At 36.5% G+C, this 17,567-nt stretch overlaps 1 protein-coding gene across 1 annotated transcript; it reads left to right on the top strand.

The window, feature by feature from the left end:
• Window positions 1-1,316: 1,316 nt before the first annotated feature.
• Window positions 1,317-15,532, top strand: LOC121424814. The gene is made up of 11 exons (XM_041620614.1): window positions 1,317-1,483; window positions 3,420-3,780; window positions 5,834-6,017; window positions 6,899-7,018; window positions 8,154-8,313; window positions 8,860-9,058; window positions 9,667-9,739; window positions 11,296-11,340; window positions 11,852-12,015; window positions 12,925-13,036; window positions 14,143-15,532. The coding sequence occupies exons 1-11, from the start codon at window positions 1,456-1,458 to the stop codon at window positions 14,566-14,568; spliced, it is 1,872 nt and encodes a 623-aa protein (XP_041476548.1). The 5' UTR covers window positions 1,317-1,455; the 3' UTR covers window positions 14,569-15,532.
• The last annotated feature ends 2,035 nt before the right edge of the window (window positions 15,533-17,567 follow it).

Genomic DNA, 17,567 nt, shown 5'->3' with positions numbered 1-17,567 from the left:
TTTCATATTTCACAAGGTAAATAAAAGGTCACCACAAGACAATTTGATTATTACAAAAAAAATACATTGTGGCAAAATTATTCAGTATATAGCAAATAGTGACAGTAGATTATAACAATGACAAAGGAGTGTGAAATATGAAGGAACCTGCATAAAAAGCAGACCTTGTAAAGTCTGTAGGTTCCTTTAAGGTTAGCAATATTTTGCAAATACAGTATATACACACCATCATGAATATTCAATATGTTGGTGATGTCATAGATAGATTTAGATCAATGAATTTTATTGAAAACAGCATGTCTAGCAGAAAATGAACATGAATTATAAATCAGAACATTCACAAGAAATTAGACAATAAAGAGAATAAAACATAGGGCATTAAGATGTCATTCCCGCAGTGCACTTGAGAAAGAACTAGAAAAGGCTGGACAAGGAGTACAAAGTGGAGTATATATCTATAGCACAAGTTTACAGTTTTAGACCTTAACAGACGTCCCATAAGAGGTACTCGGAGAAACCTACAGCGCACCACGAAAATGACCAACTATACTTAACATGAAATTATAAACTTAGCGATTATCATAATTAAACTAATAAGACTGATGTAATTAGATCATGCATTCAACACCCAGATCGAAATCCTACAAAAAAAGAGAAACAACAACATAACACCTTAGCAACTGAGCAAATTTTGATACTTTTTCTTATGTTATTACACAAGTTTTTTAATGTTTCATGTTTCATAATTTTTCAGATAGGCCTATGTCTCGCCTAATAAAAAAAAAGTTGCAGCAGTGATGATTATCCCTCCTGGATTATCTTGCATAACCTGATATGATATTTTCACGGCTTGCTTATTGCATATATGATGTGCATAGAACTGTTTCACCGCACTTCACTGAAGACGTTAATTGTAATTTTGATGAAATTCTGAACGTTTAATAAGTGGTGATATAATATTTTCACAGCTTGCTTATTGCTTATTCATGAGGATGCGCATAGAATTGTTTCCATATGTAAAACTTCACTGAAGACGTTGATTGTAACTTGCTTTTGCAATTTTGATGAAATTTTCAACGTCTGATTTCACCGTATCCATATCTTCAGCCGTCAGAGCAAAGGGGAGCAAAGGTACCTCTTTAAAATACCCAATTGAAATGTAGTGAATGTTTGCAATGTTTCTTTCCCGGGTTTCTTACTTCAAATAACTAATTAGTAATCGTTCCTGTATACCCATAAGAAAAAGCGCCTTTGCAGATCCCGGTTGCAGATTTCAGAGCTCCGGATCGGAGAGGTACGAAATTTACCCCCGCTCTGCCAGTCGTGACCACGCCCTCTTATCCAAAGACAAATATTTTACGGTTACACGTGTGAAAAGTTCAAAGTTGGAGCCGAATTTTGAGTAGATCACGATCTTGTTATTGTTTTGAATCTGAATTAAAGTGATTTCCTGTGATGTGGCATGCACGTATTGGAAGCGCAGGTATGAGAAATTTCTTATTTCATGTCATGATGTATTTCATTTCGAATGTCATTTAGTTCTTTTTTTAAAAAAATGCATTAACGATGACGATTCTCAATCGAAATTTTGTTCCGAGCCGGACCGGAGCCTAGCCTGAGAATGAGCCACACTACCGCTATCGCTAAGCTGGAGTCGGCCTGCGAATCTACTAGATCTAAGTACATACTGCAATGCAACTCGTCATTGCAGGAAGTGTCTTGACTCGACTCTTGACCGACGATGTTGACATTGACGAATGAAAAATGACGAGAGTGCATTTGGGTTGATTTTTATTTTCAATACGTTTCTGTCATTTTCTGCTGTAATTTAAAAGTCGCCAGTCGTTAATTAGTTTAGAATGTAGACAGCTGGCACCTAAGCCCAGATCGTACGTGCAATTGGCATACTCATCTGACAAGTGTGAAGTATGGTCAAAATAATTCTCCGAATAAATAGTTAAAACAGAAATCAAGCACTTACCATGATTAAATGGATGAAGGTCTAACGAGTGGCAGTTTTTCTGACATCTGGGCACAGACTGGAACTTCAAAAAACAAAAAGTTCTCTCCTTCTACCCCCGTCTCGATCGGCCATTTTGTTACAATTCATAACAAAAATGGCCGATCCCTGGGTTAGCTGGCACCGGGAACTGGCAGCCGTCTAATTCGAGGAGTTTTTTAAACTTTTTTTTTCTCATACACAGACGGCTCGCTATCGTGCAGCCACCAGTGGTTAACAATGCAAAATCCCCCGACAGGGTTCATCGATGTTTGTTTATTTCATAAAATATATAAAAAGAACTGTACCAAAATAAAGATTATTATTCTGTTATGGCCTGAAATGCACCAAAATTGGGAAAAATAATTTAAAGGGATAAAAACAGTGACTTACTTCGGCTGTTGAGCAACCCCTGTTTATTCGGAACTTAATACATATGGCCATTGAGATCGAGCTACACGTAGATCTTCGGTCTCTGTATTTGGTGAGTGGAGCCAATGGAGTTCAGCGGAACAACCAACATAACAGAGACCGAAGCTTTTGGACTAGTTTAGATGACCTGGGCTTTATAGTCTTATAAAGTAAGCAACTTAAAAGATGCCTTCATAATGACCATGGGTCCAGCATATAACCCAATAATATGAGTTGATTTTTGTTCATTGATGTTAATAACCTCGTACTTAGGATGAGTGATATGCAGTACAACTTGTATGTCACACATCCAATGAAGCTAAAAAGGCAGAATGCTTAGTTTAACCTTGTCCTCGGTTAAATCTCATCCCAAGTGGTGAAAGTAAGGTTTGCAATATTTGGACAATTTTTTTGCTTATTTTCTCCTGATCTAACAGATAAGTGCTCTGTTTTGTTTTATTTTATTTGTGTTTGTTGGGGGGCACAGCTCGGCTCAGCAAGGCTAAAGAAAATTGATCTCTTCAAATGACATTCACAATTATAGATAATCATGAGCCTAATTCTGTATTTTCCCTCTCTTTCTCCTTCTTTTATGTGGGTGACTCAAATAATATTTCAGCACTTATTGTGACAAAAAAATATACCAGAATCATATTGACAGACATTATTGAATGTATTTTTTGTTTTTATTTTAGGGGGTAGCAATAATAATGTTTCTAAGAGTAAGACAAAGACTTTTTTGGAGAATATGTTGTAGAAGTACTATGTTGCATTAGGCTCCCAACACAGACAAGGTGGTTGCAGACAAAGAGTCATCTATATTTAAGTAATTAAATAGGTTTCATTGATTTGTGAAATAGCTTTTTGAAGGAAACATGTTATTGACCTAAAGCAGGATAATGGTATGTAGCTTTGCCTGAGCTGATGAACTTGAATCGAAAATCTCCATTAGCTCATCATGGAATCAAATAAATTTAGGAAAAATTCAATCTCTATTTTTCTCCTTCAGAATTTGTCATAATGAAGCTGGCTCACTTCTTCATATTCCTGTCCGCCGTGAACGTCTTCCATTTTGTGAAGCCAGAAATAGATTTCAGTGTCCCTGATCTTGACCCTAGGAATCCATTTTATAAGGGCCGGCCTGCCAATGTCTTTGGCAAGCATGCAGAGCCGACACCTTACGTTGAAGAAATACAGGCAAGTCCAGAAGACCAGTTCCCTACACCGGTAGAGTTCCATGAGAGGTATATCAAAGAGTACAAACCTGTTGTGTTGCGAGGAGCAGCAATGCACTCTGCTGCCTATCATCTCTGGACAGAAGAATACTTGAAGGAAATGTATGGAGGTCTTTCAGTCAGGCTTGAAGCCAGGTAATACAGAGAGGGCAGGTTTTATAAAAGACATTATATTTTCTGTGATAAATATTTGTGATGGCAACTTATGGTAACTCCCGTAGGAATGCAGAAAGATAGCCTTTTGCTGGTATAACGCCAAGCTGGTATAACCAGTTGCATAGAAAACATTTGATAATATATATCTAAGTTAATCAGGCATAGTGGGTGGAGCTTGAGCTTTCACCATTACATGATGATTATGGAGGAACAGGGAAGAGTATGTAAAAGAGAAATCCACCCTGAAACCTGATGATATTTTGTTCAATATTTTTGTATCAGAATAGCAATGAGCCGTTTGACCACAAAGATACTCTCTGCTTTAGAAATTAGAAAATGTTTTTGTAGTTACTCTCTTACAATCATTCATACTTCAAGTTTGTTTTGAATTCGCAGTACATGTACTAGGAATAATTCATGAATAGAAGACAATTTTACTGCAGTTCATCTCTACATGTGGTACTTTGATATCTACTCTTTCTAAAATTTAATTGAGAAAATTAAGTCACTGAAGATACAATTTTATTGGCGTAATTCATTTCATTTTCACTTATTTGATGTCCATGTTCATTTTTATTTTATTTAACTACCGTATCATAAAAACAAAGAAAATAAATAAAAATATTACCGGTAATCTGTTATTCTTCCATGATTGAGCACTACACGTACAGTTGTGCTCAGAAGTATTCATACCCAGGCTTGGAAAATCACAGTTTTTTGCATTTTTAACAAAAATAAGAGTAGAACTGGAGTCAGTTACAATTCATTCAAATACATAGGTATCATGTACAAAAGCACGCCATTTTATTTTCACCTCATTTGCATATGAAAAGAATAGATAACTTTCCTGGATTTTCTGATGTCCAAAAGTATTCATACCCCTGTCATGAACCAAAAAGTAATAATCAATTGAATAGCCTTTATTTGCAATGAATGCCTCCAGAGGTCTCTTATAGACTGTTACTACATGTAAGTTCTTGCATCTCTCTACAGGGATTTTAGCCCATTCCTCCTTTGCAATCCTCTCCAAGTCCTTCAGGTTGCTGGGATTCCTTGCGTTGACCTTCACCTTGGGCTCTTTCCAAAGGTTTTTGATTGGATTCAAGTCAGGATTTAGGCTCGGCCACTCCATTTTTAGACCTTCTTGGCAGTGTGCTTTGGATCGTTGTCTTGTTGGAAGATCCAATCGGGGCCAAGTTGAAGTGTGTCAGCGGACTCTTCCTGAAAGAAAGCCCCCCAAAATTATGGTCCCTCCACAATGTTTTACTGTGGGCACCGTGTTCTTTGGGTTAAAGGCTTTCCCTTTCCTCCTCCAGACGTAGGGGATTTCTCTGTGTCAGAACACCTCCATCTTCATTTCATCAGACCAAAGAATAAACCTCCAAAACGTTTCATCCTTTCCCAGATGTCTTCTAGCAAATTCCAAACATGATCTTGTGTGGTTGGGTTTTAGGAGTGGAGTCTTCTGTGGCCGATGTCCAATTCAATCCTGCCTTATTCAAGGTCCTTTCTCAACAAAATTTAATTCTAAAAATGCAAAATGCCCCCCCCCATCTTGAATTTGATTGATTTTAAATTAATTTCATCAACGTGGCTACTAACAACTGGATAAATCCAGAAGAGAGAAGATTTCTGAGATCTCAGGAACTTCCTCTACCTGGATACCATGCAACATGGCTTAGATTATTTTGTATTCATGCCTGACATTATAGGGTCCAGCTAGAAACCATATGGGGATGGTAAAATATTTGAATTATGAAAAATAAGGTGTCTTATACTTGAGCAAGACAGGGGTATGAATACTTTTGAACATCAGAAAATTCAAATGAGTTGAAAATAATATCAGCATGCTTTTGGAGATAAAATCTAGTACAGTGTAGTATTTAACTACTATGTAAGTAATCCTAGTCAAGCTTTCATTTTTATGAAAAATGCAAAAAATACATATTTTCTTAGGGGTATGAATACTTCTGAGCGCAACTTTATAATCAGTGTGAATAGTATTAATCATTCTTTTGAATTTCTGTTGTAGGAGTGAGGACAACTCTAGGATACCAAGTGGTGTGGGAGGGATGGGACGAGATACCATCAGCAACTTCCTGGATCGCTACCAGACCCTAGATGGTTACATCATATCACAAATACCAACTCCCATGGAGAAAGACATTGCCTTTCCTCCCTTCCTAACCTGTGGATCCCTGGCACAGGGTGTTCAGGTAGGGACAGGATTTTACGTGTGCCCGGTGACACAAAGTTTAGCAATTGATCGTGTGGATGATTTGTACAATTGAAAGCACATCATAGCCAATGCAATCAGACGTAAATATCAACCTTATGATCGATTGCTATGCTATGCTTTGTACTTTGGGGCTTGGGTATTTCTAGGTAACATGGTCCACCCCTCTTTCATGCAAATTACTGGGAAAGCAAAGCAAAGCTCACGTGTTTGAGTTTAACCCATTTCCTATCTCACATTCTTTAACAGATTTTAAGAAAATGGTCCTGAGGAGAAATCTGTTTCTTGATACAAAACCGACACTTGAAACCATTTATAGAATAATTTGTTTTATAAGCTTGTCTATTTAAGTCTCTAGAATTGTGCAATGTGTGCTGATTTGATTGAAGAACTTTGCCTGAAGTCTTTGTGTTGAGCTTTGTTGCACAAAGCTTTGACAGAATTTTTATAACTAGGATGTTTCCAGCCTAGTGACATAATTTCCTCCCTATTCTCTTCAAATTCACTGCTTATCTAAAGTAAGCCTTTAAACCTGGTGAAGAGAAATTTGAACAGGCTATAAAAATATTTATGTTTGCTTCTAAAAATAGATCATACTTCTTTTAAAGTTGAATGATACAGAAAACAGCATGTATGCCAGTGCTGTGCCAATACCTCAGTCACATTTGCTCTATGGCGAGTTGAAAACAGTCGTTTTTACATTTGTCTTGTACCAGCTACATATAGGTGGTTTGAATAGAATTGAATAAAACGGCTGCTTTCGACTCGCCCTACGGCCGACGTTGGGGAATCATGTGACTGAAACATCTCTATGATCAACAATCCTTGATTTCTTTGATTGTGTTGTGTTTGAATCCTTAGGAAGTCCACCTGTTTCTGAGTTCTCGAGGAGGGAAGACTCTGCTTCACCGCGATCCATACAGCTCCATCCACTGTGTATTCAATGGGACCAAGCAATGGCTTATTGCAGATCCTATCCAGGTAAGCACACTGGTGTGGTTTGGGGTGGGGTGTTTGGTGATACTTTTGACTATAAACCTTATGTTTATGTTATTTAACATTGTAATAATCAAGTTTCCTTGAATATTTTGAACTGATATATTTTTTTGGGGGGAAGGAGAATTTTTGCTCGCCTTGCCCCTTCCATTTTCTCAAAAATAGTGCCACATATCCAAAACTCCACTCCCTTTAAACATTTGCTTCTTTTCACTGGTCTGTAAGAAGTGATAGTTCCAATTACTTTGTACACTAGGTCTCATCTAGTGTCAATAATATTACCATTTGTCTGTGAGCTTTCCTTTCCCGCTATTATCTTGAACACCTTGTGTGCCAAATTATTGTTTAGGGGAATACTGATAGTTGTTGTGAATATATTCATTTTTCCTTTGCATATTTGTATTTTTACAGGTAGAAAATTTTCATAACGGGCATAAAAAACCTGTGTTATTTATATGATCATGGTAGTTTGTTGATTGACAAATTACATCATCTTTAGTAGGCACCTTAGCAAAGTCGATGTTATCTGTTACGCAGGAATCCAATAATATTGCTTTCTCATCACATTAATCATAGACAAAACAGTGGAGATTAAAGATAAATGAAAGTACTGCAGTAAACACTGATTTCACGAGAAACCAAGCTTAATTGTCACTCTATCATTGAGGATCTAGATCTGGTACAGTAACATAAACTGAACTTCGTGAAATCTTGAAATCTACGCTGAAAAATGTTCACACTTAAGATCACCAACACAGATAAGTGCACGTGGGACAGTGTATTATTATTGCTTTGAATGTCGGCCGACGCTTGACCCGAATCCCGTGCTTATTTACTAATTTCTCAGAAATTACACAATTTCTTCTAGAATCCTTTTGCACAATGAATACAAACACACACTTTGGTGGTCATTTCAATGGATTCTGTTCGAACTCATTTTGAAATCGTTACCACAACTGGAATTTATCTTTAAATATAAGAAAGCCGCTATGAAAAAACATCAATATTGAATCCCGGTATGAAAGTGGTTGTTTTTTTTCCTTCATGAAAATGCGCATCTTGCTTCTGGTAAAGGTACTTTATACCTATCAATCCCCCCCATACACCTGTTTTATATCAGAAAGAACGGCTTTACATGTCTGAGGACTCTCGCTTTGAGTTTGGAGGATACTCGGGTGTCAATGTAGATGACGTAGACTATGACATACATCGTAACGTCAAGGACCTGGTGTTTGACAGGGTGATTCTGGAGAAAGGGGATTGTATCTACATGCCTAGCGGTAAGTTTCTAGTATGCAAACAATACACATTAATTATGCACATAAGTGATAATTATACATGTGATGTACCTTTGGAATAGTTCTAAAAAGCTCCAGCATGATCCTGTCAGATTTTGTTACACACTGATGAAAGTTGCTAGCACAGTAAACTGCCACCTCCTGATAATTAAGGGAAATCCTTGTCTGTCATTGTCTGGAACGCATTTTTTTTTCTGACAACTACTATTGTAATTGTAAAAAAATTACTAATTGTCAATGCTGACAATCTTCTTGAACAATTGCACTTTACTTGGTTTAGGGCAACCATTATTTGTACATGTATATCACAAACCTTTTGTACTTCAAGACCTATTCTTATTCTAAATTCCCACATTTCACACACTTTGACAAGAAATACCGGTATACATAAATATATAGAATGAGATTGCGAATTTAAATGTTGACATATACAACCTGGGTAACATAATATTACAGTGCCAAATAAGACAAATAATAGATGAAATGTATAATCTACTTCCCTTTCTTATTGATATTTAAATATTCTAGGCTATACACATCAGGTGAGATCAAGAGGGTACATGAACAGCGCTGTATCCATCTGGTTCTCTCACTATTTGACCTTTGACCCTACGGGCTGTGAAGAGTCGGGCAATACTTTCCAACCCATGAGTGAGTCATCCGTTCTGTGGCGCTACAGCGGTCAAGGAGAGCTCTCACAAGGCCATATGGATGTGCATATGCTAAGGTATTTGTTCTTATGTATGCATTGGTCAATGTGTCTTCAAGATGACATTCACACTAAGAATGATGTCACAGGGATTCATATCGTTTAGGCCGTCACCTCATTCCATACAAGCATTGCGGCTAATTGTTGCAACAAATGTTTGAGCATGTTTAAAACTTGTCTGGGTGCTAATCGTAGCTGTGTGCACTCCTGGGGGAAACTGTGTGTGAAATATATGCAAGGTACTGTCAATGTGTCTGACTTAAGGGTAGCACAAAAAGTCACTCGCAAGTCAAACACAAGGCTTGCATGGAACGATCTGACCGGGCTTTTAACAATCTGAAAATGATAAACATATTGGCACAAAATCACAAATTTTGACATCAATTTAAATTTTTTTTTTGGTGACAGATACCCCTCCCCCCACCGTACCTTCTACTCTCCTGTCTGTGGCATCCTTGCCGCTTACCCATCAATTATTGATTGAATTTTTATGCTGGCTTATGCAGCCGCCAGCATCTTATCTAATCAAACCTTATAACTATATCAATTGATTTCTGAGCTTTCAAGGATGTATTTTCTCATTCTTCGTATTAACAAATAATTCACTAAACTGTTTTCTATTTCAGAATTGTCATGAAAACTATAGCTGACACAACTGGCAAGATTTGGTTGGGAGAATTCACAGATAACTTTATACAGGTATAGTTTATCACATTTGTAATGCACTTTAGATTATTATTCGACATGTCCCCCCCCCATGAAAGAAACCTAATAAAAAAATCAAAATATAGCCATGGTGGTTTGCTTTATTGGTGCGTTGTTGTAATTAAGAAGAGGTAGTGACTAAGACAGCGTAATTTTGTTTTAATGTCGTACCTATTTCAAAAATTCTATTAGTCTACAATGAATGTTTTAATCATGCAATGAAGACTTGATAACCTTTCTATTTCAAAAGTATGTATATTTTGTACATGCTCTCCATCTTTGCAGTTTAACCCTGTATATTTCGGGCAATTTTTAATTGTATTGCAAATTTCAACACTATTCCAGTCATAAATAACATGAAATCTATTGCTTTGATGAATGATGAATTTGTAAATTTTGGCAACATAGTGAATTTGCATTGGATTTGTACAGTGCGTCCCACAAAAAACGAAACCGAGATTTAGTGATCATTTATCATAACTTAATCATAAATAAAATAGAATAATGTCTTTCCAATTTAAAGCTTAGAATCGCCTCTTTCATCTGATATTACTTAGATTATTTCTCATTCACGCATGAGCGAGCAAAAACAATTTGAAGAAAGGATACCAAAAACTCATTTGGCGGGGGGTATCTGGGTTTCAATAAGAAAACCACATTTTTGAAAAGTTCAATATCTGCTCTTTAATTTGATACCCCAATTACAGAAAATAACAAAGTTCTGGTCATTTGAAATAAGGCTCGAATTTCAATAATTTCATAAAATGGTTCTCCAGGCTAGCGTTGAAACTCACTTGACACTCCGTTTTGTTGACGATCAGCCATGCATTAAATCTTTTGTTCACCATGCGATAGCTTCTGTGGGGAAACTGGTGAAAACACGTTTATCTAATGAAATTATGGAAATACAAGCCTCATTTCAAATGACCAGAACTTTTTTATTTCTTGACCATTTTCTGTAATTGAGGTATCAAATTAAAGAGCAGATATTGAACTTTTCAAAATTGTGGTTTTCTTTTTGAAACCCACATACAACCCGCCAAATGAGTTTTTGGTATCCTTTCTTCAAATTGTTTTTGCTCACTCATGCGTGAATGAGAAATAATCTAAGTAATATCAAATGAAAGAGGAGATTCTAAGCTTTAAATTGGTAGGTCATTTGTCTATTCTAATTATGGTTAAGTTATGATAAATGATCGCTAAATCTCGGTTTCGTTTTTTTCTGGGACGCACTGTATATGAAATCACGTTTATGAGTAATTTGGGGTCTGGCGTGCATGTACAAAATGTAATGTAACTTCGGAACCGCATACCCCCGTGTTGCGAATTTGGTCTAAAGTTGCTCGAGACTTAAAGGAAAAAGTCATGAAATGTTGCAACGCGATCTTTTTGTGTTTCAGATTTATTAATAATCGTATTTATTTTATTTATTCAAAGAGATTATGCTTTAAGGTGACTGATCTGATAAGCATTGCACATTACATCAAACAATTTGAAAACAATGCAGTATTTCAAATATTGCTATCTCACCTTATTGTTCTTTTCTACAGGGAGAACTAAATGATGAAGAATTACTTGTAAAACAACGTTTAGAGGTAAGATCTCTGAGCTACATGTATGAAGATTAAATATCTGTCCTCTGTTAAGCCCATCACAGACCTTATGATAAAGTTTGCAATAAGTGAAAGCTGTGAAGTTGCAGTTGCTAGTCCCATGAGATTGTAATGTGTGTGATGTTACTCTCATGCTTTTCCTAATCCAACACGTTTTTTTAAAGGACAATGTTACGTCAAGGAATATAGGGTCAATTCACCATCTCAGAAATCTCAATAGAATGTTATTATATATTACACTGATTTCTTCGAACTGCACATTTTTTTCTAGGAATTATTCCTTACTCTAAATCTGTTGAAATAGGGTGTTCAGAAGGGAATATATATGATATTTATGAATCAAAATAAATTTCCCATATATCTCGTAAAGAGTAAAATGGATACCAATGAAAGTACATTACTGTCAAATGTCTCAATTTGTACAAAGAGATCTTATGAAGAAACATAGATATTACTGGTAATAAGTATTGTTTACTTCCATTTCATTGTGCAGTTTATGGAGATTTTGGATACCAATGGAAAGGGTTACATCACAGTAGAAGAGTTAGATTCATTACCCCTACAAACTTTGAAGAATCTAGTAGAGGTCATTGACCCTTCAGATGCATCCAACAAGGGAGATTTTGAATATCACCACATTGACAAGGATGCTATTTGGTAAGCTATTTTGTTTGCAACATAAGTTACATTTTGTTTACAGCATGGTATACGTGACATTGTGGAAAAGCGAACAAAAAGCTAACTAAGGGCCCTCGTACAGATATAAAATACAAAAAAAATCCTACCATTGGAGGATAGCTCCCCTTCACACAGCTCTCTCGCAATGTTGCAAAAAAAAACATACTATTTTGGGGGATGGTATGAGATGCATGCCTCACAGATGCAATTACTTAATAAGCCAGGACAATGATGCTGCATATATTGTGTTGAAAGATTATCATGAAATAAGTGTAAGATATTGTATTCATAAGTATATATATTAGATAGCCAAGACAGATAGCCAAGCGCGATTGGTCCATAACGCGTCACGTGATATGATCGAAATCTATGTATTTTCCCAGCCGGTCCACCTTCGATGAATATACATGTATTGACCAACAATGAATATATATATGGCGCCCTCTTGTGGATTAGATGTTACCATGCATTATCGGCCTGCCTTGGGTCCTGGACCTGGACTGGGCTCGAACTTAGATTTAGATCTAGGGCTAGGCCTAAACAAAGTTGATTTGAATAGAAAAGGGTCATTCACTGCGTAAGACTAACGTTACTTAGATATCTATAAATCAAGATCTAACGTTAGATCTATACCAGTTCAATCAATCACTGTGAATGTCATGAACATGCTGCACGCATCGTTACGCCTAACTTTATCTTCATCATTAGAGGCTATCTAATATAACAGATATTGATCAATGGGATGTGTAAAAAAAAAAATCTTTGGACCACCTAAAGGATTAATATTTTCCCTCGTGATCAAATACAAATCCGGCAGTCCAAAGAATGTTTATATTACACACCCCATTAGTCAATATCTATATATTATTGCATTTTAATTTGCTGTAGGGGCGCTCTGACAATGCTCCGAGGTCACAATCCATCCCAACCATTCAGTGGATCTGATTTCATTAAGATTTACACCTTCTACTTGGGAGGTAGTAAAGAAGTTGCAAAGGAGGTGAGTATTTGATTGGACCCCTTTTCCATGAGAAAACTGTTTTTAGTAAAAAAATTTTACAACAGCTGTTATTTGAGCATATGAAAATTGTAATATTTAAATGAATTAGAGCAAATGGACTGGCATACTAGTGAGGGTGAAGACAACCCACTCCCCAATAAGGAGATGTTGCAAAATTGGGACTTTGCAACAGCAACAACAAAATTAACCATTTTGTTCTCTATTTTGTATGATATACCCTAATTTTTCATAAGCAAGCAATCCGAACTGAAATCACCTTCCAAATATATCACAGAAATGATATTCTTTTGAGGAAATCATTAATTTTGTATGCTTGTTGTTATTCTTACCAACTTTGTACTGTATTAAAGCATCAGCTTCCCCATACAGTGTAGCTATTTTAGTTCAGTGGAACTGTGCGATGATAGCATGGATAGTGATTTATTTTTTAAAGAATGGATTCTAAATTCTACCTCAGATGGTTCCGGTAATGCTATCTACTTTTCAAAGAGGTCTAAGGGGATGTTGCAGAAAAATATTTTGCAATCAATTGGAAATATTCTGTTGCAATTTTACAATTAATTGATCACTTTTAACTGTAGATAATCAGATAACCCTTCATGTTTCAAGGGGCAGATTGGCAATCTCAATCATGAATTTGCAATTTATTGCAAGATATCTGATTGATTTAGGGACCAAAAATAGACTTGCAATTGATTGCAAGTTTCTTGCAACACCCCATAAGTAATCTTGCAATAGATGAAGAACCTTTTAAGGGTTAAACTTCAAATTTGGCTGATAGTGCTTATGGTAGTGTCATGTGATTCTATCTGATTGGGGTTTCTAAAGATCAAAGTCCTTGAATGTCACTGATCATCACATTAACTTATCTCTAATAGATTAATACAGGATTCAATATGGTTCATGAATGAATATAGAATGTTCAGATTATGAATGTTTTCAAAAATAATAGAAGTTAAATATGCAATATGTTTTTTATTTGGCTGTGGTTGATGTATGATATTTGACTGCGTGCAACTAGTCAGATTGAAGGATCCATCTGGTTTTATCTTCTTTTGTCCATCTCCAAACTCTCCATGAAACAGATTCTCGCTGTTTTAGATCCAGAAGGTACCAATCAGATCGATTCCCGCATGATCATGCAGTATGGTGACAAGGCCTTTGAGAAGTTCGGCAAAGGGTACCGACATGACCCAACCATCGAAAAGCTCTGGTACAAGCAGTTCGTAGCCAAGGGAATCTTCCAGGAATTTGGTGTGAACCATTTTGACAACCCAGAGGAGAGATGGATAACGGCAGAGAGTGACGTGGGAGGAGAGTGTGACAGTGTGGAGGACGTAGGGCATAACGAAATTGTGTATGTAAATGATCCGGAGAGCATCCACGTTTGTGACAAGAAATCACGGTTGGAAAAGGAGGAGGGAAGGAAAGAAGAGCTGAATCAAGTGGAAGAAAAAGAGATGGAGCAGAAGGTTCAGGACAGTGGAGATGATAGGCATGATGAGTTATGATGTCAAGTTGATTGGTTTTGAAGATGGCCAGAGGTTGCAAGGTTACATTGATCATATATCATCACTGTATCACTGTAAGACATTCAAATTGCATTCTAGGGGTGATCTAACATTTGCTTGAACCGAGACACTTGCTCCTGCATTAATTTTGCTGAAGGTATAGGGTTAGAGTTAGCGGTGTGATTGGGTTTTTGGTTAAGAATATAGTGAAATTAGGATAATACTTTGATTTGAGCGTAGTGTTTATGTTTGGGTTAATGCAGCATTTCCATAGGAGCAATTGTCGCAGGAGCAGATGTCATGGAATATAATTTGGGGAAGAAAGGTCAAGTTTCTTTTGCATATGTATTCATTCTGGTATTCCTTTGCTTTGTGTATGTTTTTGTTTCATCGGTGTGAAGATTTCTTATTGTGGGGCCATATACTGCTTGTGAGATTACTATTCTTTGTGCACAGAACAGTTTTATTAAATTGGAATATTCTTATTGTGTGTAAACATGTAGTTCGCAATCAATCTGAAATAGAATATTTGTATTATATTGGATGGCTCAGAATGAGATACCAGAGATATTCCAAGAGTTGGGGGCATTATTGCACGATTGGCCTCAACGAGCGGATTATTTCTGGTATTCCATGAAATTGGTTAAGCAAATTATATCACTTACTTCAATCAGTTAATGTGGTCTCACTTCATGAGATCAATTTGATCATAGGAATATGACATACCTGTAGCTCTTTTGACGTCTTTAGTTTCAATTCGCTCTAAGCTGTGCATCACAATAAATTAATTATTGTGTGTGTTGTATATTTCGCATTTGACTGTTCAATATGGTAACATATTGAACATCAAGTTTTATACAGTAGTCTATTGGATATATATTCATCAGTGGGCGCGTCGTGGTCTAGTGGTTCCGACTCTCGCCTTTCAAACAGAGGGTTTGAATCCTAGCCATTGCGTGTTTTCCTTCAGCAAGAAATTTATCCACACTGTGCTGCACTCGGCCCAGGTGAGGTGATGGGTACCTGGCAGGATTAATTCCTTGAATGCACCAAGCGCCTTTAGCAGCTGGAGCTACAGCCGGAGTGATATATAGTGCGCCACTGAATAGGCAACTAGATAGATTGGCGCCTCATAAATGCTATGTATTATTATTATTGTCAAATATTTGGTGCTTTGTGCAATATGCTCGCATACTGCACAGGTGAATCATGCGAACCAAATACACATTTTAATTGATAGGTAAAAACACCCTTCTTTTAATATTTGAATATATAGTTAAAAGCATGTATACCTATGATATGAGACAAAAGTTCCATTATTTGACTTGCAATAGAAGACTATATTTAACAAAAAGTTTTCATGTCAATCTTGTAATGGGAATAGCTCTTTCTTTGCCAAGAAGCACTAAATAGAAATATTTGAAAGTAATTAAATTTGATGAAATTATATGTTTACCTTTTCAATAGTGACATCTCAATATCAAATTTAGCAGTCATTCCCATGCCTGAATTATTCATTACCCAAGATTATGAGCGAAGATTGGATTTTTTTCTGTGGGGATGGTATTTGAAAATTTGCAGCTACATGTACCAGAGACTTCTATATACCCCTTCAAATTATGGCCTTTCACAAAGGATGAATTCTCATTGTGTAATTAATGGACATTACTACCACTATACCTGCTTGCTCTCATGGTTACTGTTTTTTTTTTTGGGGGGGGGGTGGTCCATGAACATTTTGAGATTCCATGGTCAGGCTGCGTGGTCACCGTATAAGTTGGGTGAGCAGAGGCGGTTGGAGAGTGTCCAACGTAGAGCTACTAAATTGATCCCAGGTATTAAGCACCTATCATACTTGGAACGTCTTCACCTCCTGAAACTTCCATCATTCATTCCCGACGTAAAAGAGGTGACATGACTGACGTGTAAAAATATCTGCATGGTTACTATGATTCAAGTTCGGAGCTTTTCTTTTTGAGACGTGGTGGTAAAACACGTGGTCATTCCTTAAAGCTAGAGTAAAGATATTCGTGTCTTGATGTGCGTAAGTTTTTCTTTGCTAACCGAGTGATAGATGTGTGGAACAGTCTCCCAGAAGATGTAGGTACTGCTTGTTCAGTGATTGCTTTTAAGAATAGACTGGATAAGCATTGGGAGAAGATTGCCTATGACTTTGAGTAATTTTCGTTTCTTGTGTGTTTCCATAGAATATTTCACTGTCTACCATACCCCTGCCACCCCTCCATGCCAACATAAGTAGCGCATCTAATTTTGTCTGAAGGAGAGCAGCAATGTTATTTTGGGCCATCCAAACAAGCCTGATGAGCTTTCATTTGGTCCACCACTATTTTAAAATGTATTTGTATATTGCTTTGTACATTTTTAATTTTGTGGAAATAAATGAAATGAAATGAAATAGACATTTCTATTTTGATCGATGAACAGGCTTCGTCCTACAACATCGTTGGAGTAAACTAAACTAAACTTAAAGGTATTGTTTAACTTTGTGAGCAGCCGATTTAAAAAATTCTCAAACCAGAATGAAACATGTGTACAAGTGCATGTATTAGAACTAATAAACCCTGAAAACAACCATTATTGAGAATGAAAAGCTAAAACTACAAGGCAAACCCTGATTTGTAAATAGGCGTCTGTAAAATAGTTCACATAAGTGTATGGGATGAAATTAAGATGGTGTTTCCGGTCACTTTATATTTCAATTTTTGAAGCACTAAATAATCATTTTTGAATGCAATTATGTCTGGGTTTCTTTTTTCTAACATATCACAGACACAGGTGACAAGTGTGACCTAGCTCAGATTTTTTAAAAGTCAAACCAATGTTAATCACTTTAATACAATCATTTATCAGCCACTATGACATCATTTTATGCAATGTGGAGAAACATCTTTTGAATGGTGAATTCTGTAATTGGCAGGCTTTGCACAGGGTCTTTGCCCTGTTCTACAGTGCGTATCAAAAAAAAAGTTTACACTTTG

The sequence above is a fragment of the Lytechinus variegatus genome, chromosome 1, assembly GCF_018143015.1.
Source record: "Lytechinus variegatus isolate NC3 chromosome 1, Lvar_3.0, whole genome shotgun sequence".
Taxonomy (NCBI): domain Eukaryota; kingdom Metazoa; phylum Echinodermata; class Echinoidea; order Temnopleuroida; family Toxopneustidae; genus Lytechinus; species Lytechinus variegatus.
This window is presented reverse-complemented; position numbering and strand designations above follow the sequence as displayed.